The 26,441-nt window shown below is 51.9% G+C and overlaps 1 protein-coding gene across 2 annotated transcripts in view; it reads right to left on the bottom strand.

Annotated features, from left to right (window-relative positions):
* LOC138580874 (dnaJ homolog subfamily A member 4-like) overlaps positions 1-26,441 on the bottom strand; it is a 325,024-nt gene that overhangs the window by 34,092 nt on the left and 264,491 nt on the right. For both annotated transcript variants that reach the window (XM_069651762.1, XM_069651763.1), the window contains one exon: positions 13,993-14,220. In XM_069651762.1, coding sequence (XP_069507863.1) covers positions 13,993-14,220 — 228 coding nt within the window. The remainder of the gene's footprint in view (positions 1-13,992; positions 14,221-26,441) is intronic.

The raw sequence follows: 26,441 nt of genomic DNA, 5'->3' as shown, positions 1-26,441 counted from the left end.
TGGGGCTATGTCATGTACATGGCTCCTGGCCACCCAAAGACCAGCCAGTGCTGAAAGCCACTAGGCACCAATGTGCGTGGCTTCCAGCCTTTTCCCTCACCTTTTGTTTTATTGTTCTCTCCCCCTTGAAAAGGGGTGTGGGGGAAGGGATCCTAGTTGCTACTGGTGCTGGCGATCCCTGCCATTTAGCACCTTTTGATGTCTCGGTCCCTTCCCCATCAGGCACACCTTTGTGATGCATGTAGCAAGCGAGAGAAAAGGGGGTTTGGAGGGGGTGGGGGAGCCGCTCCTTATGGCCACCTTTCTATGCGCCCTTCCCTCCTCTGAGCCCATGCGGGCAGCTCCCCGAGCTCAAGGGCCCGTGCCCTTTAGCTTCATGGGGTTGCTCCATCATTCTGCTGCACTGGACGCTCGCAGCGGCACTGCCGTTGGGGCAGCTGGAGGTTGTGGCTGCGAAGTGGAGGCTGAGCCTACGTGTGAACTGGCTGGGAAAAGCAGAGTCAAGGCACTGTTGCAAGCTGCACCTGGAGGTACTGGTGCACTTCGTCCTTTTGTTAAGCACAGCCCCTCCTTAAGCATAGTGCCTCACTTTTATTGCTTTGCCTTTTGCCTCAGGCTGTTAAAGGGGGTGCCTCTGGTTACTGGACACTGGTTTTGTCAGCATGCACAGGGCAGTTTAAAGTGCCCCGATAAAGTGGCTCTGTAATTTCTAGACTTTTGCTGCTCAATTTCTGTTAAAGCCTTACTTTGCTTATTATGGATCGCTCCAGGGCAGGGAGTCAGACTCTGGATTTTTGTTGGACATGCCCGGAATTGATCTAGAGTTGATCCAGTTTCCGTTAACTGATTTTAAGCAAACAATTGCACTTTATGTATTGCATGCTGTCCCACCGCACAGCACTCCCTCCTAGTTTTTTTATCCAAATGACAATATGTATGCGATTTTTTATTTCCTAGGTTTTAGGTCTATGTGTATTCTTGTGCTTTTTTGGAAGCTGTGTGAATATATACTGTTAAGGCTAGTTGGTGTGCTTTTGCCAGTTTTAATTTTGCCCATTTATTGGTGGTCTGTAGAGGGGGTGAGGGGCGAAATGACTAAAAAAAGCCTACCCCCAACTCGCAAACCCCATAGTACTAAAACAATCAAAAAGGCGGTCAACACAGTCTACAAAAAAACTGGACAAAGCTAACGTGATGCTCAACGAAATAGCCAGTCATCTTCAAAACATAGAGGGGAGATTCTACCCACTGTTAATAACCGATATGTTAGGGGTTGAAAACAGGGAGGGCGCTGTGTTGGAGTCTGGTGTAGAGGAGATAGCACATCACTTTTGCAAAACCTGTAAGGAGCTGAGGTTAGCAATACACCATCTTACTAGTGACAATGCAGCCATTCACAAGGAGCTTGGTGAGCTCAAGGCTGTAGTAGGCATCATTTGTAATGCCCTGGAGGGAGGCACTACAGGGCAAGGTTACCATAGGCAAACAATCTGCGTATCGCAAAACACCAGGAGTACTACTGGCAAATAACCTGGGAACTGTAAAAACACTGGGACTACCCCTAGGGTTGTCCATGACATTGTAATACAGTTGGTAGAGTTCTAGATGAATTTGTGACCAATAACCCTCCGGTTAGACATTGTAGTAATGCCAGTATTACACTGTAGACCTAAGGGTCCGCCCAACTCAGATCCAGAAATCAGGGTTAAAAAGCAATCAACAAAAACTGAAAAAGAAGAGCACCAAAATGTATTGGTACATCGCGGGTGGAAAGATGAACAAGACAAGCCAACTTCAACCCGCCCCTTGCGTGCCCATAGCCACAATGGGAACGTTAGCATATGTTAATTAAAGTTTAACAAAAATGTTATTCTAGCAAGGTGAGTGGCTGGTCGTCACCAGCCACCTAAACATCTCTTTACATTGTTAAAGAACTGCTGGCAGTTTCCATTTAGTCATAGAAGCCGCACCCCACATAGTTACACCCCCCTGGATCAGCCCAAAAAAATAGACAAATCCCATCTCAGGAAAATAGTTCTTCTTTTCGATTGGGCCATAGTACCCTAGACAATTGAGGCTGCAGCGTTCCACCAAACTGAACCAACAGGCAACAAAGCTACATGACACCTCCTGTATTAATTCCCTGTACCCACTGTCTGCTCAGCACATAGCCACCCCATCTGGTAACATGTTGCCAGCCCTGGTACACTGCCTTCTAGCACTCTAGATAAAACATGACTGGTCCACTGCTGGTCACGGTTCCTGGACCATCATTTCTGCTCATTTACCCATATTATCCTGTAGATTTCTTATTGTGGCTGCCTGAGAATGCTTGCTACAACCTTCACAAACATTCCGTATTTCATCCCAATCTGATGTGGCAGTACTTGTTGCCTGGCTCCAGGCATTCATCACATGAGAAACGCTTCCCTTGCACTAAAGAGCTGGCAACTACCGCACACCCTTCCCCACCTACGCTTGGACTTTTAGCCTGTTTGCAGGGCGAGACCAAATTCAATCAAGTGCTTCCAGCTAACAACTATGGCCCAATACACTACACAAACAGCTTAGTGCCCCTGCTTGAGTTATTGCACATAGCAGCTAACATCCTTAAAAACACAAGGCCTAACTACGCCGTGTCATATTTTATCCTATGTGTTCTAAACATAAAAAAAAATAAAAGTTGCACATGCCCTCATGTGTGGAAAAATAAAAACATGGTAAGCTGTGCAAAAATAAAACATGGCGAGTTGTATGGGTGTGTACGTTCTGTGCAGCTTTTTTTCCAGCTGCAATGCCACTCGGAAAAAGTTGATGTCATGCACTGGACTGCAGGTAGGTGCGACACCCAATGTTCTGTGATCTCTCTATCGAGTATGATGTATGCGGGAATGTGGTATCATGAACCAGGTGTTTTTTGCAATCTTGTGCACACATAGGGGCGAGAAATATAGTGTCATGCTGTTCGTCATGCTCAATCGTGGGGCAATGTGCTACACAAAATGGGATATGCTGCACTCCCTCCATGGCAATGTTATGTGCCACAATGCTGGCAAAAGCAATATGTCCTAATGCAATCACTACCTGTTTCGTAAAAAAATAAAGAGCAAAAAATAATAAAAAAATACTCCACTATGTGCCATATTGTCGCTTTTCAGATTCAACCTATATTCACGAGCCCTGCTACTGTTCTCGTGGCACATGGTCATTACGTCACTGCTAGGGGACCTGGATGCCATGTTAAGACGATTGTCCTCAGGCAGTACCCCTGCTCCCGTGGGGGGTGGTGCACCTGAATCTGACCAACACCTAGCACCTTCTCCTACTGGGGACATCCGCAGCTTCATCTTCCAAGCCTACAAACGTAGGGCCTGATTCATGGAAGTGTTTTATAATGGCGCAATCCAAAAGGAAAACGTTCCATGAACCAGGCCCTTAGTTTACCTGGTTTATCCCGAGAGTGCCCCAGAAAGGCCCGCAAACGCTAGAATCAGTGACAAATAAAACCATCCATTGGCTTAGATCCAAAAGGAGATGTCTTTCGGTCATAAGGAGAGATCTAATCAACTGCTCTTGACATCCTTGTCCCCTCAATCAGAAGAGAGATTACATCCCGGTAGAACGCAGAGAGAAGCGCTCAACGGAAGGCCTATTAACAATAGAGCAGAGATCTCTAGACCCTTCTTGGGTAGAGATATCCATTACTTTTAGCGTCCCAAAACAACCTGATGGATTGGGGATGATTGGTGAGCAGGGTCCATCTTCAGAAGGTATTATATCGCTGGGAAGTGCTATGCTCTGCTCCATCGGTAACAGCAACATTGGGCAGTACAATCTCAGGCAGATTCAGGCCCCTTAGCTGTGCAGCTCCGGGATCTACTCAATCAAATTGTAATTCTACTCCGACCCATAATGGCCCCATCGCAGCAGATAATACAACCATGAGAAGCTTTACACTTAGGTCAACGTTAAACCGGGGAACCACGGCAGGAATGCCGCAAGATGTAGACCATGGCTATGGAGGGACTGCAATGTGACAGTCTGCACCATAGGCCGAACTTGGCAGCCCAGGGAGAGGGATTGGATGGCCCATGGGAGTCAGTGGTGCAGATCGTGTCTTGGAACATTGCGGGCCTGAATAGGAACATATTTATTTTGCACATCATGTATAGGTGCATTGTAAATACCAACTAAATAAATAAGGAACAAGTAACTTACCTGTAACTGTTGTTCTCCAGCATGGGTCTGGCATGGATTCACATGCTCATGAATATTCCCCGTTGTCAGGCTGGGAATCCTCGGTAAAGAAAAAAATCAGTATCAGTTTCGTTTCTGATCGGTCTTTCTCAGTAGTAACTAATCACTGATCTCTGGGTCATACTGCCCCCCAGCCAATGACTGCCCTCTCCCTAAGCCCCGCCTCTGGCAGCCATCTTCAGATTTGGTAGCACGCAAAGTGGCAGTATGACCAAGTGAAGAGCCGTAGAGGGGCAGGAGGGAGGGTTCGCATGTGAATCCATGCCAGACCCATGCTGGAGAACAAGAGTTACAGGTAAGTAACTTGTTCCTTCTCCAGCATGGGGTCTGGCATGGATTCAAATGCTCATGAATAGAAGAATACATAGCAGTACACATGCACAACCACGGGAGGTGGCAAGGCTCAACATTAAGCATTACATAAAACTCAACATTAAGCATCTCTTACCTCCTCACCAGGCTCACCTTAAGCGAACAGGTTGCGCAGCAATGCCTGGCCGACTCTGGACTCCTCCCTGGAATCCCGGTCGACGCAGTAGAATCTCGTGAAGGTGTGCGTCGACCTCCACGTAGCAGCCCTGCAGATATCCAGCAGGGGCACACCAGACAAGAACGCCGTGGTAGCAGCGATCGCTCTGGTCGAGTGGGCTCTCGGGCGACCGGGCAACGGTCGGTTTGCCAACCGATGACAATGCATGATGCAGCCGGAGAGCCATCTGGAAATGGAAACCTTCGAGAGAGCCTTCCCTTGGTTCACAGATCCAAAGTTCACAAACAGCTGTGATGTCTTCCGGAAAACTCTTTGTTCGGTCCAAGTAGAACTCCAGCGCTCTAGCCACATCCAGCGAGTGCAAAGTCCTCTCGGCCAGAGACGAAGGCGACGGGAAGAAAACAGGTAACACCAAGGGCTCGTTGAGGTGGAAGTCCGACGGTACCTTGGCCATAAACGAGGGGTGCGTCCTCAGCACCACCCTTGTGTCGTGAAAAGTTAAGTATGGAGGCTGTTAGGGAGAATTCTCTGTTTAGTCTGAATTTCCTAACCTAGTGAGTGCCCCAGCAGCTTTGCTGGATTTTTGGGGTTTATTTTTTTCTCCTGCCAAGAGTGAGACTCTTTTACCCTCACTCTTGGGCATGATTTGAGTGTGTTTCTTTGAATCTAGTGTTTAATGGGCTATGGGGTCTTTTACTCCATAAGGCTTCATGTGTTTTGTGATGTGTTACACAGCACCCTCAGTGCAGTGACACAGGGGTGTCATAGTGACCCCCCAGTACAGACTCCATACCCTCGGACTGACTACTGTCTCCCAGGGCAGGTAAAGTCACCATTGACTTTACTAGTCTTAAATTCTGAACAGAACCAGTACAAACCATCATATTGTGGAAGTACTGGCTGGGGCAATTTGATTGCCCCAGGGTCTGTTAGTCGAGGGGGCACGTCTCCGTCCCCCCTGATCGAGTTTTGGCTGGTGGCAGTGGATTCTACTTTTTATATTCAACCGCGAATATTTTCCTATGGGATTTCCCATTGTTTTAGGCTACTATCTCTATTTAATTATTTACGGTAGCCTCGAACATACCGCCGGTTTATTTAATTAATATTAATTCTCCGGTTGGTATTTTTTGCCAAAACTTGATTCTAAAATGGCGTTTGTGTTCTCTTCTGTGAATACAAACCCAAGTCGAGCCCTTTGTTCCACTTTTTGGCAGGCTTCTCCACAGAAGCCCTCCAAAGTGGTGCCACTCTGTCTGGGGTACTTAGGAGGGGTGGGGGATTTAGGCACCCTGGACTGAGTTGCCTAGGCAACTCATGTCGCACTCCGTCCTGATTAGCCGGCCGGCTCACCACTTAGCATGTTTGAGTGACAGCTAGGCTGAGTGAATGGGGGTTTTCTGCATAAAAGCGGAGCTTTGGGAACTGGAACTTCAGAAGTCGCCACAGGAGCTAAGAATCCATCGAGGGAGAAGCTGAGCCGACCTGTCACGACACCACCACCAGTGGAACCCTGCTGGACCGTCTCACCACTTTTCCCAACGACAGAGGAGATCTCCCGCCGGAGAGTCTTCTTCCTTTGACTGGTGGGGATAACCAGTTTCACCGTCTTTTTGCCTTACCGACGTACCTCGTGGCCGCCTTGACTGTGCCAAGCACCCCGGCAACCGGGATACCACGTTTTACCACGACCGCGAAACAAAAGGTACCACCTTTAACCGGAAAACTCTGCGACTGGTTTCTTCCCTGGTAGTGCAACGACCTTCATCTTTCCTCCAAGTCGAGATCTTCTCTTCCCCTGGACGACAACGCAACTTGCACCCACTACCAGGAACAACTGCCACCGCTGGAGGATCCTTCCCACTTAAGGTACCATGTCCCGCCTGGCTTCCCTTGCTACCGACTGTACGGGGTAGATTAGTCCCCGGCTTTCGAACCTGGGTTAGCCTGGGACACCCTGGCTAAACTTTCCTAAGCCTCTCTAAACTCTTTTTGAACCCTCTGCAAGACTTTCAAAGCCTAGTGTAACTGTGTGATCTTGGGCGCATTTGTGCTCTGCTCTCTCTAAGAGTGGGCCCAGCCTTTGGCCTTTGGCTCACCAGTGACCTTTTGCTCTTCTGCCTTGCTAACAGTGTTCCTGAATCTTAGAGTGGTGTACCTTTCCATAGTCTGTCTTTCTCCCTCGCTTTCTCACAAACTTATTGGAGTGCCATCTAGTTAAGCGCTCACCTCTGTATGAAAATAAGTGGTGTTTTACTGCGAGTTATCTTGTAAGGGAAAAGGGGTGTATATATTACAATAGTAACTGTGTTTAGAATATTTAACAACAAGAGTGCTGGAGTGTTTCAAACCGTGTGTTTTTAAATAAATAATTATATACTTTGATACCAAAGCTCTGGTCAGTGTTTGCTGGTATTATTGTATCTCGGTGCCTATTGTGTATACTTTGCATACTGCCTAACTCTTCTTGAGGGAAGTCTGACTGCTCAGCCACAGCTACCAGGTAAATCTAGGTGGTACAGACTGCTACCAAGTGGGTTTACTGCCAACACCTGTAGTCTTAAATCTTTTGCAGTGTTCCCTAAGGGAACTGCAGAGGTTTCTGCCTAACAGAGGCTTGCAGGATAGGGCCTGGATCTCTTCCACTCGCCGTGCGGAGGTGATGGCCACAAGAAACGCAGTCTTCCATGACAGGATTTTCAGCGGCGCTGAATGCAGGGACTCAAATGGCCCCCCCTGAGCCTGGTCAGCACCACGTTGAGTTCCCACGCCGGGGCGGGGGCCTTCACGGGCGGGAACAATTGGAACAGTCCCTTCATAAATTCCTTCACCAGGCGATGGGACCACAAGGACGCCCGTCCTGTGGTTCTGGTGTATCGGGAGATCACAGCCAGATGTATCTTGATGGTGGCGTGAGCCAGTCCAGCCTTGGCTAGCGACAGTAGATACGGCAGCACTTGAGGGGCCGTAATCCGTAGAGGGTTAATCTTCTGTGCACGGCACCAGACAGAGAACCTCTTCCACTTATGTCCGTAGCACTTGAGAGTTGAGGACGCCCTGGCTTTTGCAAGGACCTCTCTGCAGTCAGCCGGGATATGGTACCCTCCAAACTCTAGCGCTGCAGGAGCCAGGCCTGCAAGTTCAGCAACTCCGGGTCGTGATGAAGTATGGCACCTCCTTCTCTGGAGAGAAGATCCGCGTCCGTCGGCAGCTTGACTGGTGGGGACGGTGACAAGTCCAGAAGGTCCGGGAACCAGATCTGCCTTGGCCACGCCAGTGCGACCAGGATCATCCTGCACCGGGACCTCTTGAGCTGGTTGACGAGTCGGAGCGGCAACGGAGGGAACGCATAAAGGAACAGGCCTTCCCAGGGGAACGAGAAAGCATCGCCCATGCTCCTCGGCTCGGGAAACCTGCTGGCGAACCTCTGGCATTTGGAGTTCGTCGCCGTCGCGAACAGGTCGATCTCGGGTAGTTGCCACAAGCGCAGCTCCCTGCTGAGTGAGTCGGTGATGGTATTTTTTATCCCTGCCAGATGAAAGGGCACCAGAAACATCCCTTGGGTGACGGCCCAATGCCACAGATCCTGGGCTTCCTTGGAGAGGGCTGGGGATCTGGTTCCTCCCTGCTTCCGGATGTAGAACATCGTGGTGGTGTTGTCGGTGAAAATTCTCACCACCTTGCCCTTGAGGGACAGGAGAAAGGACCTAAGGGCCCAGAACACTGCACGGCGCTCCAGGATGTTGATGTGGAGCTTCTTCTCCTCCGGGAGCCAAAGGCCTCTTGCATGAAGATCTCCGGTGTGTGCTCCCCACCCTTCCAGGGAGGCATCCGTTGTCACCGTTATCTGGTGGGATGGGGTCTGAAAGTCTGTGCCCGCCATCAGATGAGCGCGGGTGCCCCACCACCAGATCGCTCGTTGGAAAGTCTCGTCGAGCGGAATCCCGTCCTCGAAGCTGCCCATCGCTTGGATCCAGCGGGAGTCGAGGAACTCTTGCAGAGGGAGCATCCAAAGCCTGCACAGGCGCACGAGATCTATGCAGGAGGACATCATCCCGAGGTGGGACTTGATGGACCTCACCCTGGCCAAGTCCGTGGCCAGCAGGCGCTGCACCTTGCCCAGGATGGCCTTCTTCCTTTCTTCCGACGGTGAGGCCAGGCGTGCCACTGTGTCGAGCTTTGCTCCCAGAAACAGTGCGACTTGCGACGGGACCAGGTGGGATTTGGGAAAGTTGATGGAGAATCCCAGGTCCGAGAGCAGCTGGACGGTCTTTGCTGTATGATCCACGGCGAGCTTCCTTGTCCCAGCTCGGATGAGCCAGTCGTTCAGTTAGGGGTAGACGTGGATCTCCTGCAGGCGCAGCTGCGCCGCCACCGGTGCGAGGCACTTGGTGAACACCCTGGGTGCCGACTTCAATCCGAACGGGAGGGCCTTGAACTGGTAGTGCCGTCCTTGGACCACGAACCTGAGGAACTTTCGGTGACCTTTCAGAATGGGGATGTTGAAGTACGCATCCTCCAAATCCAACGACGACAGGAAATCGCCCTCCTCCAGTTGTCCCACCACGTGGTGGAGGGTGACCATCTGGAATTTCTGTGCCTGGATGTATTTGTTCAGCCGTTGCAGGTCCAGGATGGGGCGCCATCCTCCTGTCTACTTTTTTACTAGGAAGTACCTTGAGTATACTCAAGAGCCCCGGAGCCTCTTTGGGACGAGCTTGATGGCACCTTTTCTGAGCAACACCCTCACCTCCAAGAGTAGTTTAGGGACGTGATTTTGCTTCCTGACCACGAGTGGAATGCGGGGGCACTTTTTTAGAAATTCGAGGGCGTGCCCCTGGGCCAGGGCGTCCAGCACCCAACGGTCGGTGGAGATGGAATCCCACACGCTGATGAAGTTCGCCAGCCAGCCTCCCACCGGGGTGCTTAGGTGGGCACCCGACCCCGCTGTCGGTTCAATCTTGTTTGGCCGGACACCTTGCGTCTAAGGCAAACGCCGTTGCCTAGCTGGCGGAAACCGGTGTCGGCAATGTCCGTTGCCACCGTAATGGCGTGGTCCGACGCCACTTTGCCTTCTTGCAAGATCTCCAGGGCCTCGGCCCTCTTGTCATCCGGTAGGAAGTCCAAAAGGGGGGCGATCTTGTACCATAACTCCCTGTCGTAGCGGGCCACGATCGCGAGGGCGTTGGCCGCCTTAATCGTTGTTGCCGCTGACGAGATAACTCGTCGTCCCATTGCGTCCAGCTTCTTCCCTTCGCCGTCTGGCGGGGAAGTTGACGTTGAGACCAACACCCCCCCCCGCTTTATTCTTGGCCGCCGCTGAGACGACCGAGTCCGGGGTAGGTTGTGCCCTAAGGCACAAAGGGGCCGCATCGGGGACCCGGTACTTCTTCTCATACCGATCCTTCTTGGCAGGCATCGTAGACGGGTTCTTGAGAAGGGAGAGACCCTCGTCCCAGATGTCATTCAGCAGAGGCACGGCGAGGACTGACTTCCTCCTGGCCTTGCGCCGTTGGTAAAGGAAACCTTCATTCTTCTCTTCGGGGCAGAGCTGAAAAAGCTCGGATGACCTGGCGATCATTGCATGGAAAGATCCGATCTCATCGGACGGGGAGGCCCGGGCTGGTGGTGGGAGCTCCGTCCCGTCATCACCGCTGTCGTCGTCGGTACCCGTCGTCGCCGTGTCTGTTCCAGTGTCATCCCCAGGGACGAGGGACGTGGGTAAAGGCCGAGCAGGCCACGAGGGTTGAGAAGGCGGGGCTGGGTGGATCCGTCTTCTCTTGTTTGGGGGGCTTCCGCCGGGACCGGCTCTGGTTCCTCCGTCGGACCTGGTACCGGGTCCTCTGTCGGTGGTAAGGGCAATCTCATCCTTATCGCTGAACATAAGGATTGTATTGGCAAAAAATGGCCGCCGAGTTATCCTGCGGCTCCGGAAGCGACGGCTAACTAGGACCCTCGCCAGTGCCGCCGTCACTCTCATCGTCACCCTCGTCGGGATCCCTCCCGTGGGAACGGGCCTCCTCGACGCCCTCGTCGAGGCCCTCTAAGACTTCTCTTCCTGCAACGAGGAGCAGGCCGCTTGGCGGTACATAGAGGAGCCACCGCCGAATCCCTTGGAGGCACCCTGCTTGCCTCCGGCGCTCCGAAAGGACGGCCTCCGTTGCCGGAGAACGCCTAGGACCCTAGCAGTCTCTGTGTCCGCCTTGATGGCTTGGAGGGACTCATCTACCATTTTTCCGAACAGGTTGTTCCTGTCGAACGGCATGTCCAGCACCTTGGCTTGCACATCCTGGTGGAAATCCGTCGCCTTGAGCCAACCTCGTCCTCGGATGTTGTGTCCGTGTCCACAATGGCCACCGCCCCCCCCCCTCTTTTTCCGCCGGGGTCTTCACGGAGATCTATTCGATGGGTCTGAAAGAGGCTTCCCTCCGCGGAGGCAGGGAGACTCTGGGCCCCGAGGTCGCCTCCACTGGTGTAGCCTCCACAGGCTGCGACAGGGCCGCCACGACTCCCTTGATAGAGGCCTTGCCCGGGTGAATCAAGGCCTTTACCGCCTTAGGAGCGCTTGAGGCCTTCACCTTGGGGGGGGGGGAGGGTCACCGCCTCGCTCCCCCTCGGCCGAATCCTTCAAGATCGACCGGGGCCTCTCCAGAGGCTTACCCGGGTTCTCGGATTTCCTCTTCCCCGAATCAGAGCGTTGGCTCGTGGTTGATGGTGGCGGGGAAGGCACGCCCTGCCTGGCAGCCGAAGAGCCTGACCGTTCACCGCTCCCGGTGCCCGCGGTGCTTTGCCTTCTTTTGGGCCCCCATCGCTTCTTCTTCTCACCTGACGGACTCCTTCCTTCCAGCCAGTTGGAGACACAAAGGTGTCAGTAGCTGATGGTCCGTTCCGACATGTTCTTGCAAAACGCACAGTCCTTCTCCACGTGCGTTTTGTCCTCATGAAGGCAGTAGAGACATTTCGAATGCTCGTCCTCGTTGAACACATTCTGTAGCTGGCATCAGGGCAGACCCTGAACAGCTTTCTGGGCATCGAGCTTCCTTTCTCTTGGGCCATGTTCGGGTAGGCCGCAGAAGCTTCTGGAATCCTCCAAGAAGCATAACTCGACAAAATCTTCACCCTTGAGGGGCGTAGAAAAATCCAGGAACTAACGTCCTAACGGCTACACCTGTTGTGCATAACTAGGGGTGGACAACCACCGCCAGTGCCAGTAAACAACAAGGTTAGTCAAATCATCCAATATTTTACCCCTTGGGAACATTGGAGTTTTGGTTCCCAGATAAATCATGTGCCAGGACGCAGGCTGTATCTCAAGTTCAAACTAACTTTACCAGTTAGTGCACGGGACCACTTTGCCTTCAAACGCCAACCAACTGAACCAGTTGTGAAACAGGCCACACAATTATACCTAGCATGCAGGAATCCCTTTCAAGCAGCGGCAGCCGCCCTCGATCCCCAGTGACCAAGCCAGGGGTTACAGACCCACAACCAGAATGTATTCATCTTACAGGAGCCCAAACCAAGGTCCCTCTAGCACGAACTGGGACACTGTATTTACCGACCCCGGCTCTGCACTGGGAAAACAGAGCAGGCCCTAGCAGTATTTAAGGATTTTCTGAGTTGAACACCTCTCAGGTGGAGAAAACAGGGCCAGGCAACCAACCAGAGCACAGTGTGGACGTTAAGAGAGCCAAGGAAGTTGTGGGTTGTTCTTGTGGGGTCAGAGGAGATGGTGGCAGACCATGAGACCAACAGGAGGAAGGAAGGCGAATCATTGTGCGCTGGTGATTTCTGGAGCAGGTGAGGTATTGGTTGGCGAGTACAAGCCGTACTGCGTTGCCAGCGAATGTGTAGGGTGCAGTCGTGTGAAGGAGGGCTTAGTTGTATCAAACAGAACATAGAATATCAAAGTGTCGTGGCGTAGAAACAGCGAGCGACAGAAGGACAAAAGAGGAAGACAAAGTAGGTGTGTGGAGGAGGAAAGTAGTGGGAGCAGAACATAGGAAATAGAAGGAGAGGAATGTGTTGGCATGGTGGAAATTAGACAGTCAGGCAGCGTGTCTGAACGTTGCAATTCAAATACCCCTTTAGATTACTTACCACTGGAGAGTGAAAGGGCAGTCTATGAAGTTCCTGAGGCATCCAGCCTTTGGGTGCTTACCTCCAGTATAAACGTGAACCCAGAGAGTAGCGGTCAAACTATATAAACGAATCTGGTTTAGAGCCCCCTGCAGCGTGGGTTAGGTAGGTGTCCTTTTAGAGATTAAAGAAAGGGACAGCCATAGGGACAAATGAAATATTAAGAAAAACCTCTCAGCGTCTGTGAGGCTTTCAATGTTTGTACCATATCAAACAGTGGTTAGTGGCCATGACAATTTGCATGGGCATTGTACAGCCAATTGACGAGAAAACGTGAACCTGAATTAACATCTCCACTGGGTACTCCTCCTCAGGCTTAAAGAAAGGGGCACAGGCTTTCACGTCTACACGAGATTTTCATGCTGGCATGAAATGGAGTCCCATGTAATTCGCCTGCATTTAGCACTTACTAAAGGCAGGTGTATACCACAGGCATGATTGCTAATGCGGTTTTTGGCTTGTTTCACGCTACTTTTGAACTCGACGTTTTGTAGAAGTTGGCAACTCTATGCAGGGGACTCAACACTACATGAGTGTCAATGTTGGCAGTTCCCCCCACCCCCCTGTATGCAAATAGCTTTTTTTTTAACCTTTATGTTTTACACTGGCGAGAGCCCTCGAATGACCAATTGGAACTGAGCGTTGCAAACTCAATGTGCCACTGGTGCAGAGGTGGGTTGATGGGACAAAGGAAGTGAGCAGTGGCACTGCTCCGTTAATATGGTATTTTTGTAGCCATGAGCAAGGTTTTCTTGAAAGATGAGAGGAGATTGTTCCAAATGAAACTAGCGCTTATACTGTCTCCTTGTATCTTTGTGGACGTTTGTCTTCTTGTAAGGTTTCTTAAGACTGACATATTTAACTGTCTTAGCACATGCTTTGTCTCCTGAAGCCAAACCTCCAGCCCGTTTCAAATGTGGGTATGCCACGAACTTCAGAGCATAGCCATTGATAAAACACGCTATCCTTCCCCATAGATGCAGCTGTTAGTCCAGAATATTTGACAATCCAATTCTAGGAGTACACTCAAGCACATCATCCAAGCTCACAGAAAGAAAAGTCACCCAAAGAAAAGTCACATTTTGCATAGAGCAACCATGCACTACCTTTGTCTATGTGCACTTCAAGAATCTTCTTTTCCCGGTTAACCTTCTTGCCATTGCAAACTTTACACTTGTCCTTTGGATTAATCCGCTCCCCTTGCCCTTGGCATTCTGAACACATGGTCTGAATTTGCTGCACCATGCCTGGTCCCAGCTGCTGGATATGAACCTGAATGCCTCGACCTTTGCAAGTGCTGCACTTTTCCACTGCTCCCTTTTTCCCTCCACGCCCTGCGGAGAAACAGACAGTAGTCAATCCAGATGCCACTCCAAAATAAAGATTAAAATCACTGCTGTACCATTTCAAGCCATTTTCTCATCACCTTCTCGCATGGTACAATTAGAGCATACTACAATTATTAGACCCTAATGAAAAAAAAACTTACCTGAAGAATTATTTGCCCAATGGGGTAACCTCACAATCTGAAAATTCAACTTTCAGGTCAAACCAGTTGCTAGTTTATTTAATCTAAAATGATGCAATGTTTAAAAAAAAAGGAACAAGTTACTTACCTGTAACTGTTGTTCTCCAGCATGGGTCTGGCATGGATTCACATGCTCATGAATATTCCCCGTCGTCAGGCTGGGAATCCTCGGTAAAGAAAAAACCAGTATCAGTTTTGTTTCTGATCTGTCTTTCGTAGTAATAACCAATCACTGGTCTCTGCGTCATACTGACCACAGCCAATGAATGCCCGCTACCTAAGCACCGCCTCCGGCAGCCATCTTCAGATTTGGAAGCACGTGAAGTGGCAGTATGACCAAGTGAAGAGCCGCAGAGGGGTAGGCGGGAGGGTTCGCATGTGAATCCATGCCAGACCCATGCTGGAGAACAACAGTTACAGGTAAGTAACTTGTTCCTTCTCCAGCATGGGGTCTGGCATGGATTCACATGCTCATGAATAAAGAATACATAGCAGTACACACATGCACAACCACGGGAGGTGGCAAAGGCTCAACATTAAGCTTTACATCAAACCCAACATTAAGCATCTTACCTCCTCACCAGGCTCACCTCAGGCGAACAGGTTGCGCAGCACTGCTTGGCCGACCCTGGACTCCTCCCTGGAATCCCGATCGACGCAGTAGAATTTCGTGAAGGTGTGCGTCGACCTCCACGTAGCAGCCCTGCATATGTCCAGCAGGGGCACACCAGAAAGGAACGCCGTGGTGGCTGCGATCGCTCTGGTGGAATGGGCTCTCGGACGGCCAGGCAGCGGTCGGTTTGCCAACCGATGACAGTACATGATACAGCCGGAGAGCCATCTGGAAATGGAAGCCTTCGAGAGAGCCTTCCCCTGATTGACAGGTCCAAAATTCACAAAGAGTTGTGACGTCTTCCGAAAACACTTTGTGCGGTCCACGTAGAACTTCAGCGCTCTAGCCACATCCAGCGAGTGCAAAGTCCTCTCAGCCGGCGACGGGAAGAACACAGGCAACACCAAGGGTTCGTTGAGATGGAAGTCCGACGGTACCTTGGGCATGAAGGAGGGGTGTGACCTGAGCACTACCCTCGTGTCGTGAAAAGTCAAGTACGGGGCCTTGCAGGAAAGGGCCTGGATCTCTCCCACCCGTCGTGCGGAGGTGATGGCCACAAGAAACACTGTTTTCCACGACAGAAACTTCAACGGGGCCGAGTGCAGAGGCTCGAACGGAGGTCCCATGAGCTTGGTCAGCACCACGTTGAGCTCCCACGCCGGGGCCGGAGCCTTCACCGGCGGGAACGATCTGAACAGTCCCTTCATGAACTCTTTCACCAGATGATGAGACCACAAGGACGTCCGGCCCGTGGTTCTGGTGTATCGGGAGATCGCAGCAAGATGAATCTTGATGGACGCGTGTGCCAGTCCAGCTTTGGCCAGCGTCAGCAGGTACGGCAGTACCTGGGGAGCCGTAATCCGTAGAGGGTTAATCTTCTGTGCGTGGCACTAGACAGAGAACCTCTTCCATTTGTGTCCGTAGCATTTAAGAGTCGAGGACGCCCTGGCCTTTGCAAGAACCTCTCTGCAGTCGGCCGGTATGTCGTATCCTCCAAACTCTAGCGCTGCAGGAGCCAGGCCTGCAAGCTCAGCGATTTCGGGTCGTGGTGGAGGATGGCGCCTCCTTCCCTGGAGAGTAGATCCGCGTCCACCGGCAGCTTGATTGGCGGGGACGCTGATAAGTCCAGAAGGTCCGGGAACCATATCTGCCTCGGCCACGCAGGTGCGACGAGGATCATCCTGCACCGTGACCTCTTGAGCTGGTTGACGAGCCGGATTAGCAGTGGCAAAGGAGGGAACGCGTAGAGGAACAGGCCCTCCCAGGGGAACGAGAAAGCATCGCCCATGCTCCTCGCCTGGGGAAACCTGCTGGCGAACCTCCGGCATTTGGAGTTCGTCGCCGTCGCGAACAGGTCGATCTGGGGTGTGCCCCACCGTCGGAAGAGGCGATCCACTAGATCCTGCCGTAGTTCCCACTCGTGGCACGAGCGCAGCTCCCTGCTGAGTGAGTCGGCGATGGTGTTTTTTATCCCTGCCAGATGAAACGGCACCAGAAACATCCTTTGGGCGACAGCCCAATGCCACAGGTCCTGCGCCTCCTTGGACAGTGCTGGGGACCTGGTTCCGCCCTGTTTCCTGATGTAAAACATGGTGGTGGTGTTGTCGGTGAAGATCCTCACCACCTTGCCCTTGAGGGACGGAAGGAAGGACCTGAGGGCCCAGAACACTGCACGGAGCTCCAGGACGTTGATATGGAGGGACTTCTCCGTCGGGAGCCAAAGGCCTCTCGCGTGCAGATTTTCGGTGTGCGCTCCCCACCCTTCCAGGGAGGCATCCGTGGTCACTGTCTCCTGGTGGTCTGGGGTCTGGAAGTCCATGCCCGCCGTCAGATGCGCGCGGGTGCCCCACCACCGGACCGCTCGGCGGAAACTCTCGTCGAGTGTGATCCTCTCCTCGAAGCCGCCCGTCGTTTGGATCCAGCGCGCGTCCAGGAACTCCTGCAACGGGCGCATCCGGAGCCTGCACATGGGAATGAGGTAGATGCAAGAAGACATCATTCCGAGGAGGGACTTGATGGACCTCACCTTGGCCGCGTCGGAAACCAACATCCGCTGTACCTTGCCCAGGATGGACCTGGTCCTTTCCTCCGACGGGGAGGCCAGAAGGGACACTGTGTCGAGCTTCGCTCCCAGAAACAGTGCGTTTTGCGCGGGTACCAGGTGGGACTTGGCGTAGTTCACGGAGAATCCCAGGTCTGTGAGAAGTTGGACGGTCCTTGCCGTGTGCTCCACGGCGAGCTCCCTCGTCTTGGCTCGGATGAGCCAGTCGTCCAGGTAGGGGTAGACGTGGATTCCCCTCGCGGCGCAGCTGCACCGCCACCGGTGCAAGGCACTTGGTAAATACCCTGGGTGCCAACCGTAGTCCGAAGGGGAGGGCTTTGAACTGGTAGTGACGCCCTTGGACCACAAACCTGAGGAATTTTCGGTGCCCCTTTAGGATGGGAATATGGAAGTAGGCATCCTCCAAATCCAACGACGACAGGAAGTCTCCTTCCTCCAGCTGACCCAGGACGTGCTGGAGGGTGACCATCCGGAACTTCTGCGCCTTGATGAACTTTTTCAGACGTCGCAGGTCTAGGATGGGGCGCCATCCTCCTGTCTTCTTCTTCACGAGGAAGTATCTCGAGTAAACTCCGGAGCCCCGAAGCCTCTTTGGGACGAGTTCGATGGCGCCCTTCCTGAGCAACGCCTTTACCTCCAGGAGAAGCTGAGGGACGTGAAGCTCTTTCCTGGCCACGGGGGGGACGCGCGGGCACCTTCTTTGAAACTCGAGCGCGTGGCCCCGGGCTAAGGCGTCCAGCACCCAACGGTCGGTGGAGATGGACTCCCACACGCTGACGAAGCTCGCCAGCCGGCCTCCCACCGGGGTGCTTCGGTGGGGGCCCGACCCCACGGCCGGTTCAATCCTGTTTCGACGAGGCTTTGCCGCCTTGACCTCCTTGGCGATGACGGCGGGGTCCGCCAGACTTGCCTTGTCCTCTGTAGGCCTCCTGAGACGACGAGCGGGCCGCTTGACGGTAGGTAGAGAAACCGCCGCCGGAACCTTTGGAGGCGCCCTTGCCTCCGCTGCTCCGAAAGGGCGTCCGTCGTTGCTGTAGAACCCCAAGGGCCCGGGCCGTCTCAGTGTCCGCTTTAATGGCCTGAAGGGAATCGTCCACTGTTTTCCCAAACAGGTTGTTCCCATCGAACGGCATGTCCAGGACTCTGGTCTGTACGTCTTGACGGAAGTCCGTAGCCTTGAGCCATCCACGCCGCCTAAGGCACACGCCGTTGCCCAACTGGCGAAACCCAGTGTCGGCGATGTCCGTGGCAATAGTGATGGCGTGGTCCGACGCCACCTCACCTTCCTGTAGGATCTCCAGGGCATCCGCCCTCTTGTCGTCCGGTAGGAAGTCCAGCAGGGGAGCCAGTTTGTACCATAGCTCCCTGTCGTAGCGGGCCACGATAGCCAAGGCGCTGGCCGCTTTAATCGTCGTTGCTGCAGACGAGATGACCCTGCGTCCCATAGCGTCCAATTTCTTTCCCTCGCCATCCGGTGGGGAAGTCGATGTGGAGGCCGCACCCCCCCGCTTTCTTCCTGGCCGCCGCGGAGACGACGGAGTCCAGGGTAGGCTGCGCCCGGAGACACAGGGGGGCCGCGTCCGGGACCCGGTACTTCTTCTCGTACCGGTCTCTTCTAGCTGGCGTCGTGGAAGGGTTCTTGAGGAGGGCGAGGCCCTCATCCCAAATATCGTCCAGTAAAGGCACCGCGAGGACCGTCTTCCTCTTGGCCTCGCGCCGTTGATAAAGGAATCCTTCCTTTTTCTTCTCCTCAGGGCAGAGTTGGAAAAGCTCGGATGCCCTGGCGATCATGGAGTGGAACGATCCAATCTCGTCGGGCGGAGAAGCCCTGATGGGAGGTGATGACGGGAGATCCTCGTCGTATACCTCGTCGTCCGTACCCGTCGCTGCCGTGTCAGTCCCCGTATCATCCCCTCGGGTGGACGGGGAGGAGGGCTGGACGGGTCGCGACGGCTGAAAAGGAGGTGGAGGGTGAATCCTTCTTTTCTTGGGCGGGGGAACACCAGAAGGTCCCGGTTCAGGATCCCACGACGGGAGAGGTTCCTCCGTCGGCAACGGTAGTCTCGTCCTTATCTCTGAGCATAAGGACTGTATAGCCAACAAAATGGCCGCCGAGTTGTCTTGCGGCGCTGGCAGAGGGGGATCCGACGGGCGATCAGGGGCCCCGTCGGCACCCTCGACAATGTCGTCGTCACCTGCGTCGGGATCCATCCCGACGGGCCGGTCTTCATCCACGCCAAGGCCGTGGCTTAAGACCTCGATCAGCTCTTCCTCTGAAGCCGAATCTACGACGACGCCCTGCCCCCCCTTTTTCTTCCCCGCCGGGGATTTCACGGGGGTCCTATCGATGGGCACAAAAGAGGACTCCCTCCGAGGTGGCAGGGAGACTCTGAGCCCCGAGGTCGCCACCACTGGTGTAGCCTCCACAGGCTGAGCCAGGGCCGCCGCGACAGTATCGATAGAGGGCTTGGCCGGATGGATTAAGGCCTTCACCACCTTAGGTGCGCTCACCGCCTTATCCTTGAGGGGGGGGACACTGCCTCGCTCCCCCTCCGATGGGGCCTTCGAGCTCGACCGGGGCCTCTCCAGGAGCTTCGCCGGGTGCTCGCCCTTCCTCTTAGCCGACCCAGAGCGTTGGCTCGTGGCTGAAGGTGCCGGGGAGGGTGCGCCCTGCCTGGCGCCCGTAGAGCCCGACCGTTCGGCGCTCCCGGTGCCAGCGGACTCGCGGTGCTTGGCCTTGTGTTGGACCCCCGTCGCCGGGGCGTCCTCAAAGGTCTTAGAAGACCGCTCGGATTTCTTCCTCTTCTTCTCGCCTGACGGGCTCTTCCCTTCCAGCCAGTTGGCGAGGCGTTGGTGGCGGTCCTTCATGGTCCGCTCTGACATATTGCCGCAAAACGCACAGTCCTTCTCCACGTGCGTCTTGTCCTCGTGTAAGCAGTAGAGACAAAAGGAGTGTTCGTCCTCCTTAAAGACGTTCTGCAGCTGGCATCCAGGACAGACCCTGAACAGCTTTCCGGGCGTCGAGCTTCCCTTCTCCTGGGCCATGTCCGGGCCTGAGAAGCTTCTGGAGTCCTCCAAAACGTAGCTCGACGAAATCTTCACCCTTGAGGGGCGCAGACGAATCCGACACGGGTCCCCGTTGATCGGATGGAGAGTCGGTGGAGCTTGAGGCTCTTTTGACCGGAAAAAACGAAGTTTTGAGAAAAAACGTGAAAAAAATAGCACTAACGCTCGAGAGCAATAGCACGAGGATCCCAACACATGAACGTGCGGTAAAAATCTGAAGATGGCTGCCGGAGGCGGTGCTTAGGTAGCGGGCAGTCATTGGCTGTGGTCAGTATGACGCAGAGACCAGTGATTGGTTATTACTACGAAAGACAGATCAGAAACGAAACTGATACTGGTTTTTTCTTTACCAAGGATTCCCAGCCTGACGACGGGGAATATTCATGAGCATGTGAATCCATGCCAGACCCCATGCTGGAGAACAAAAGCTTATAGGACACTACTCGAAATGTTGAGATCAGGATGAGCAGGAGGAAATGCATTTGAGAGTGGTTCAGCCAATGAAAGCATTCACGTGGGGCCCTGGGCTTTAAAACAGAGAAGATCCTGCATGTACCAGATTGATGGGTGATTTTGCCACCTCTGAATAATGTTCCATGCTCCCTCACAATATTCACCCCTCATACATGCTACATGCAGGTTGCTATGCATGCTATGCATACTGGATCACACTAACAAAGCTTTTGCGAATATCAAGCATATATCAAAGTTTGAACAGCTAATCCTTGGATTGTCAGAAAGGGAATTTAGTATTCAGCTAGACTGAGAAATAAAAAATAAAACATTTAAAAAAGGACGGTATTTTGTAAATAAACAGCTATAAGAAGCCAGTTTATTGGCAATCTGCCACCCTAGGCCTGGGCCTAGTTGGCCTGATTGTAAATACATCAGTGCATACAAATGTAACTATGGGACCGTTAACTGAGTTTGCAACTGTATAAAAAAGGTGCACTAGGACATATCTAGAAGACATTTAAAGCATAATTGGTCATAAAATTGATTTTGAAAAAGTTAGATGTGTGGCACTGTACCAGCCTCGGATGACTGGGTGGATCCGGATACCCATCTCAGTGTGGTCTGAAAATGCAAACCACCTTGCCCTGGACCAATGGCATCAAGGAGTTAAGGACCCAGCATTGTGTATTCAAGATAGCAGTGGCTTACAGTTGTTGACCTAGGTCCCTGGGTCTAAGGTGTACATGCACCCAGAGGTCTAGTAAGGCGTCCCACCACCTTGAGGTGAGAATGAGGTCTAGTCTGGAGCAGGGCTACACACATCAGATTGGCTTCCTGCATCCACCAAATAACATGGCAAAGGAATGTTATAGCTCAGAAAAAGCTATACCTCCCCACACCAGCACTCCTTCCTTTCTTCTGTTCACACCTGCAGTCCAAGTATTCTTGGATATGTGGCATGCAGAGCCTGCAATTATACACTCTTCCACTGGTGAGACAAGTGGTGGATGTACTCACTGTCTCAGGAGGATAGCTCAGAAGCAACATGCACGCTTTGGAAGCAAAATGACACGGAGCAACACAGTTTCGATCCCCGGGTCCGTGCTTAGAAACCTCTGGTTATTAAGCACGTTATAAATAACCCATCATATCATATCATATCATTATATTTTACACGGACCGAGAGAAATTAACTCAGAAATTGAGAATCCTAGCAAGTGTAGATGTGCTGTCTTGTTCAGGGATGTCTACCCATCCCCCTTTATAGTACCTTCCACCCCCTGTACATGGAAATCGTTGAGGTAGGAATGTAGATGTCTCATCCTACAGAGTGTTATCACTCCTTTCTGAGATAGCCTCTCATATGGCCAGGAGGCAGCCGCTACCTGATTGCGACCCTGGAGGGGCAGCTATTTGAGGGAGAACTACATGGAAGGAGGTAACCTTTGGGGGGGATGACATGACATCGGGTGATACACAGTATTCCCCTTTCCCTTTTAGATCCCTAAAAGATTCCCTCCATTCCCCATGCACAAACGGCATAATGCCATCACAACCTTCAACAACTGGACCATTACCCATGCACAAGTGGCATAGTGCCATCACACCCGTCAAAAACTTATTTTACTGACAGTATTGCTCAATATCAGATAGCAAATAAAAGGAACATAAACTAAGAAGAGGAAGAGGCAAGGAGCAATGAGGATTACACCTAATGCAAAACACCGTCGGCAGTCTAGTGGCTGGGAGAATGATATTGAAACGAAATGGTTAAAGGTTCGAATCAAATAGGGTCGAATCAAAAGGACCAAAAACAAAAGGTTCGAGAGTCCTGCACCACACAGAAGTCTTTCCATTTGTGGTCATAACAAGACAGCGTAGAGGAAGCTCTGGCTTTGGCCAGGATCTTCGATGCACACACGCAGCACAGAATAATGCCCAAACTCTAGGGCTGCAGGAGCCAGGCCGGGAGGTTCAGCGATACTGGGTCGTGGTGCAGAGTTGTTCCGCTTTCTCTGGAGAGAAGATCGGGAAGTGGAGGTAGCCAAATGGATGGAGCCACTGACAGAGGAGAGCAGGTCTGGGTACCAGATCTGCTGTGACCATGCAAAGTCTGACGGGAAGGCGTACAGGGAGAGCCCGCCCCACGGGAACGAAAAGGCACCTACCAGGCTCTTTGGCTGTGGATACCTCTGGCACCTCGAGTTGGCCACCGTTGCCAACAGGTGGCTCTGGGGTGGACCCCAGTTGCGGAAGACAAGGGATACTTGTGCCTACCGAAGCTCCCATTCGTGGCATGACCGCAGCTCCCTGTTGAACGAGTCTGCAATGGTGTTCTTGGTGCCTGCCAGGAGAAAGGGGATGTGGAACATGCCCTGAAGAATGGCTCAGTGCCACAGAAACTGGGCTTCCAGGGAGAGCACAGGGGAGCGCTTGCCAGCCTGCTTCTGGATGTAGAACATGGTGGTGTCCGTGAAGATCTGCACCACCTTCCCCTGCAGATGAGGCTGGAACGATTTGAGGGCTCAGAAGAATGGCCCAGTTCCATAGGGACTGGGCTTACAGGGAGAGCACGTCCCGTCCTGCTTCCAGATGTAGAACATGGTGGTGTTGTCCGTGAAGATCCGCACCACCTTCCCCAACAGCTGAGGTTGGTACGATTTGAGGGCCAAGACGACTGCCCGGAACTCCAGGACGTTTATGTTGAAGTTCTCTTCCTCCAGGGAGCCAGAGGCCTCTGGCGTGCATCTGTGCCTGGGTGGGCCGCCACCCCATCCAGAGAGGCATTCATGGTGACTGGCCTGGTATGGTGTGGTTTGAAAGGGAGCTTCTTGCGCGATATGTGGGCGCATCCCCCATATGGAGGACTTAGAGACCCTTCCTCATGGGGAACTAAAACACAACAACCATCTTTGCTGCAGGGTCAACAGAGAGCACGCCATCTGCGTTAAGTCTTGATAGCTTAGAGCATCTCATTAACGCCTTCCCAAATAGGTTGTCCCCATCAAAAGGCATGTTCACGACCTTGGACTCAACGTTCGCCCAGAAGTTTGTAGCCTTCAGTCAACCCTGGCATCGAAGTGACACTCGATTGACCATATGGCATAACCCAGAGTCTGCTACGTCCAGCACCACCGTGATTGGACGCCACCTCACCTTACTGGAACAGCGCCATGGCCTCTGCCTGGTCTGCCAGTAAAATCCAATATTCGACCAAGCTTGTACCAAAGCTCCCTGTCGTAATGCGAAAGAATCGCGAGAGAATTGGCAGCCTAGATAGTGGAATCTGCGGTGTAGATGATGCGTTTGCCCACTGCATCAAGCTTCTTGCTCTCCTGGTCCGGGGGCACTATGGAAGAGGACAAAGGATTGGACGAGCACTTCCTAGGAGGCAGCTGACACCACTGAGCCCGGAGAGCGCTGCGACTTCAGGCACCTGGGAGCAGAGTCTGGGACCCTGTACTTCTGCTTCCACGGTTGAAAGCACCCATTGGTGCTTATTTTACCAAAATGGCCTGCGTCTTCATTTTCACCATTTTAGTGTTCCTTGTCCTTTCTTTTTCCTTCCCCTGACCTACAGGGTGGGAAAATCCTTTGTGTCAATTTTATGTTCAGCAAGAAACCTCAGTCAAGCCTGCCCAGGCTCCAGACTGTAGGCATGATGCGAGGGTTGAGACCAAAACTCTGGAGCCCTTTGTCTTCCAGCCCGCCAGCGAGAATTCAGTTCAAACTGGGAGGCTGGCTGTCCTGAAAAGACTGCTAATCACCCCACCCCTAGTTTGAATGTTGCAATTATGTTTGATTGGCTAGGTTTCTGCATAAAAGACCGATCCTGGAAGCTGAATAGTTAGTCGACCACTGGAGCTGAACCTGAAGAGGAAGATTAAGAAAACACGGCTCAGGGGATTTCCAGTGACAGAGTCTGCTGTGTAACCGGAGCCTGCTGTAGCCCTCCTTCCAATCGACCTGGGGACTCCAAAAACGATGACCCTGATCCAGAGGCTGGTGAGATCCACTAGACTCCAGAAAACCTGCATCTTGAGCCATCCCACGTCGTGATGTGACATTGCGGGGATGCAATACAATACCCTGGGACCTCGAGCCATCGGGCGTTGCACAGTCTTCCAAATTCGGAATCTTGCTGAAACTTTGTGGGCATCCTGCTGGACCTCCAGAGGCGTGATTCCAGTCCTTGAAGTCCCCTCATCAGAGTGCTGGACAAGATTAGAGACGCAAATCCAAACAACGATTTCAGCCTTTTTCCTCTGGTTCCTGAAAAGGGCGCCAAAATCAGAGCCACATCCAGCCGTGAAAAAAACTCTTGCCAGGAGCCTTCCCCATTGATCCCTGCTGCAAAAGCCCTTCCAGGGTCCTACCTTCTGTCTTCGTGATAAAGGAATTTAGCAACCTGTTTTTTTTGGCTGCAGATCCCGAAGTCTTCTTGCTCGAACTCTTCTTCCGTGCTAAGGTAGTGTGTTGGTTGGGGTATTTACTTACCTTAAGCCTGTGCGATTTCTGTAAAGCTTTGGGGTGTTTTTGTGATTGGGAGCCCTCTCATCCAGTGCACCCAGGCCCCTGCTGGAATCCTCCCGGGGGTGACTTCTCTGAAGTCTCTGACCCTAACTAACTTTAAAGTGAACTACTTACTTGTTGAACAGTCTCCAAAGGAACTCTAACTTTTGTCTGCAATAGAAGCCTATCTCATCATGCCTACAGCTGGCTCCTAGACCACTAGGGTCCCTCTTCTGCTCCTGAGTGAACTCATGCAATAGAATAGGAATGGATAAGTAAAGGATTCTGTCTGGAAAAGTATAACAAGTGCTAAGTACTTACTTGTGAAAGAGTTGCTTGGTAACTGTAACTCAGTGGACCATTACAAAGGTTTTTACTTACCTTGAATGTGTGTTGTGCCATTCTAGAAAGTAATTATATATGCACACAAACACACACACACAATCTTTACTCACCTGTGAAGTGCTTGTTCCTCTTCCCCAAAAATAATGCTGTTCTGCTGGCTTCACTTTACTATTCCTGTTAGGATATAAATGTATGAGTGCCTCAATTGGGTCTTGGTTCCCATGACTTGCTATTAGCCTATTAGCCGGTCTACAAAATGTCTGCCTTAGGTTATACTCACCTTTAAGTTGCTGGTAGCTCCTTTAAGAAAGTATATGGGTTTTACTATCCTTGAGTTAGCTTTGTGCCATCCTAAAATACGTCAGGCTGACCTTGGTGTGTGTTCCACTGATCTGCAAAGCAACTATAATTATATATATTACACCAAAAGGTCTTACTAACCTAGTATAACTGTGCGTTATCTTGAATAATAGTTATAGGTTTCTACTGCTCCTTGAATGAGTGTTCCACTATTCAGAAAAGTATATTTGCAGGTTGGTTTACTGTGTGATTACTTTGTTGAGCGTCACTGCATAACTGACAGTCTACTACCCTTGACTTACTGTAAAGTAACATGGTTTACACTCCCCATGAATAGATGTGGCCTATACCAAATGTGTATAATGAGGTTCGACTTCCCTAGAATTACTGTTAAAAATTCTAAAGAAGGTTTATGCTTTGGTCTGTGTACCTTCTAGCATTGTGTTTATGACTCTGACCAGTACTTACCCCAAGACTTAAATTGGCCTATTTGTATTTATAATAAAAATTCATTTTTTAATAATATTTCTGTTTGTCAATGTTTCTATTGAATCATCGGTTTACTAAAGGTTCGGTATACTTTCCTACAGTCCTCTCTCCCTCCTAAAATAAGCCTGGCTGCACTGTCTATGCTACCATATACTCAGGTGGTACAGCCTTATATTAAGAGTGG

This window comes from Ambystoma mexicanum, chromosome 3p (assembly GCF_040938575.1).
Source record: "Ambystoma mexicanum isolate Mex_15411 chromosome 3p, UKY_AmexF1_1, whole genome shotgun sequence".
In the NCBI taxonomy this organism is placed as follows: Eukaryota; Metazoa; Chordata; class Amphibia; order Caudata; family Ambystomatidae; genus Ambystoma; species Ambystoma mexicanum.
This window is presented reverse-complemented; position numbering and strand designations above follow the sequence as displayed.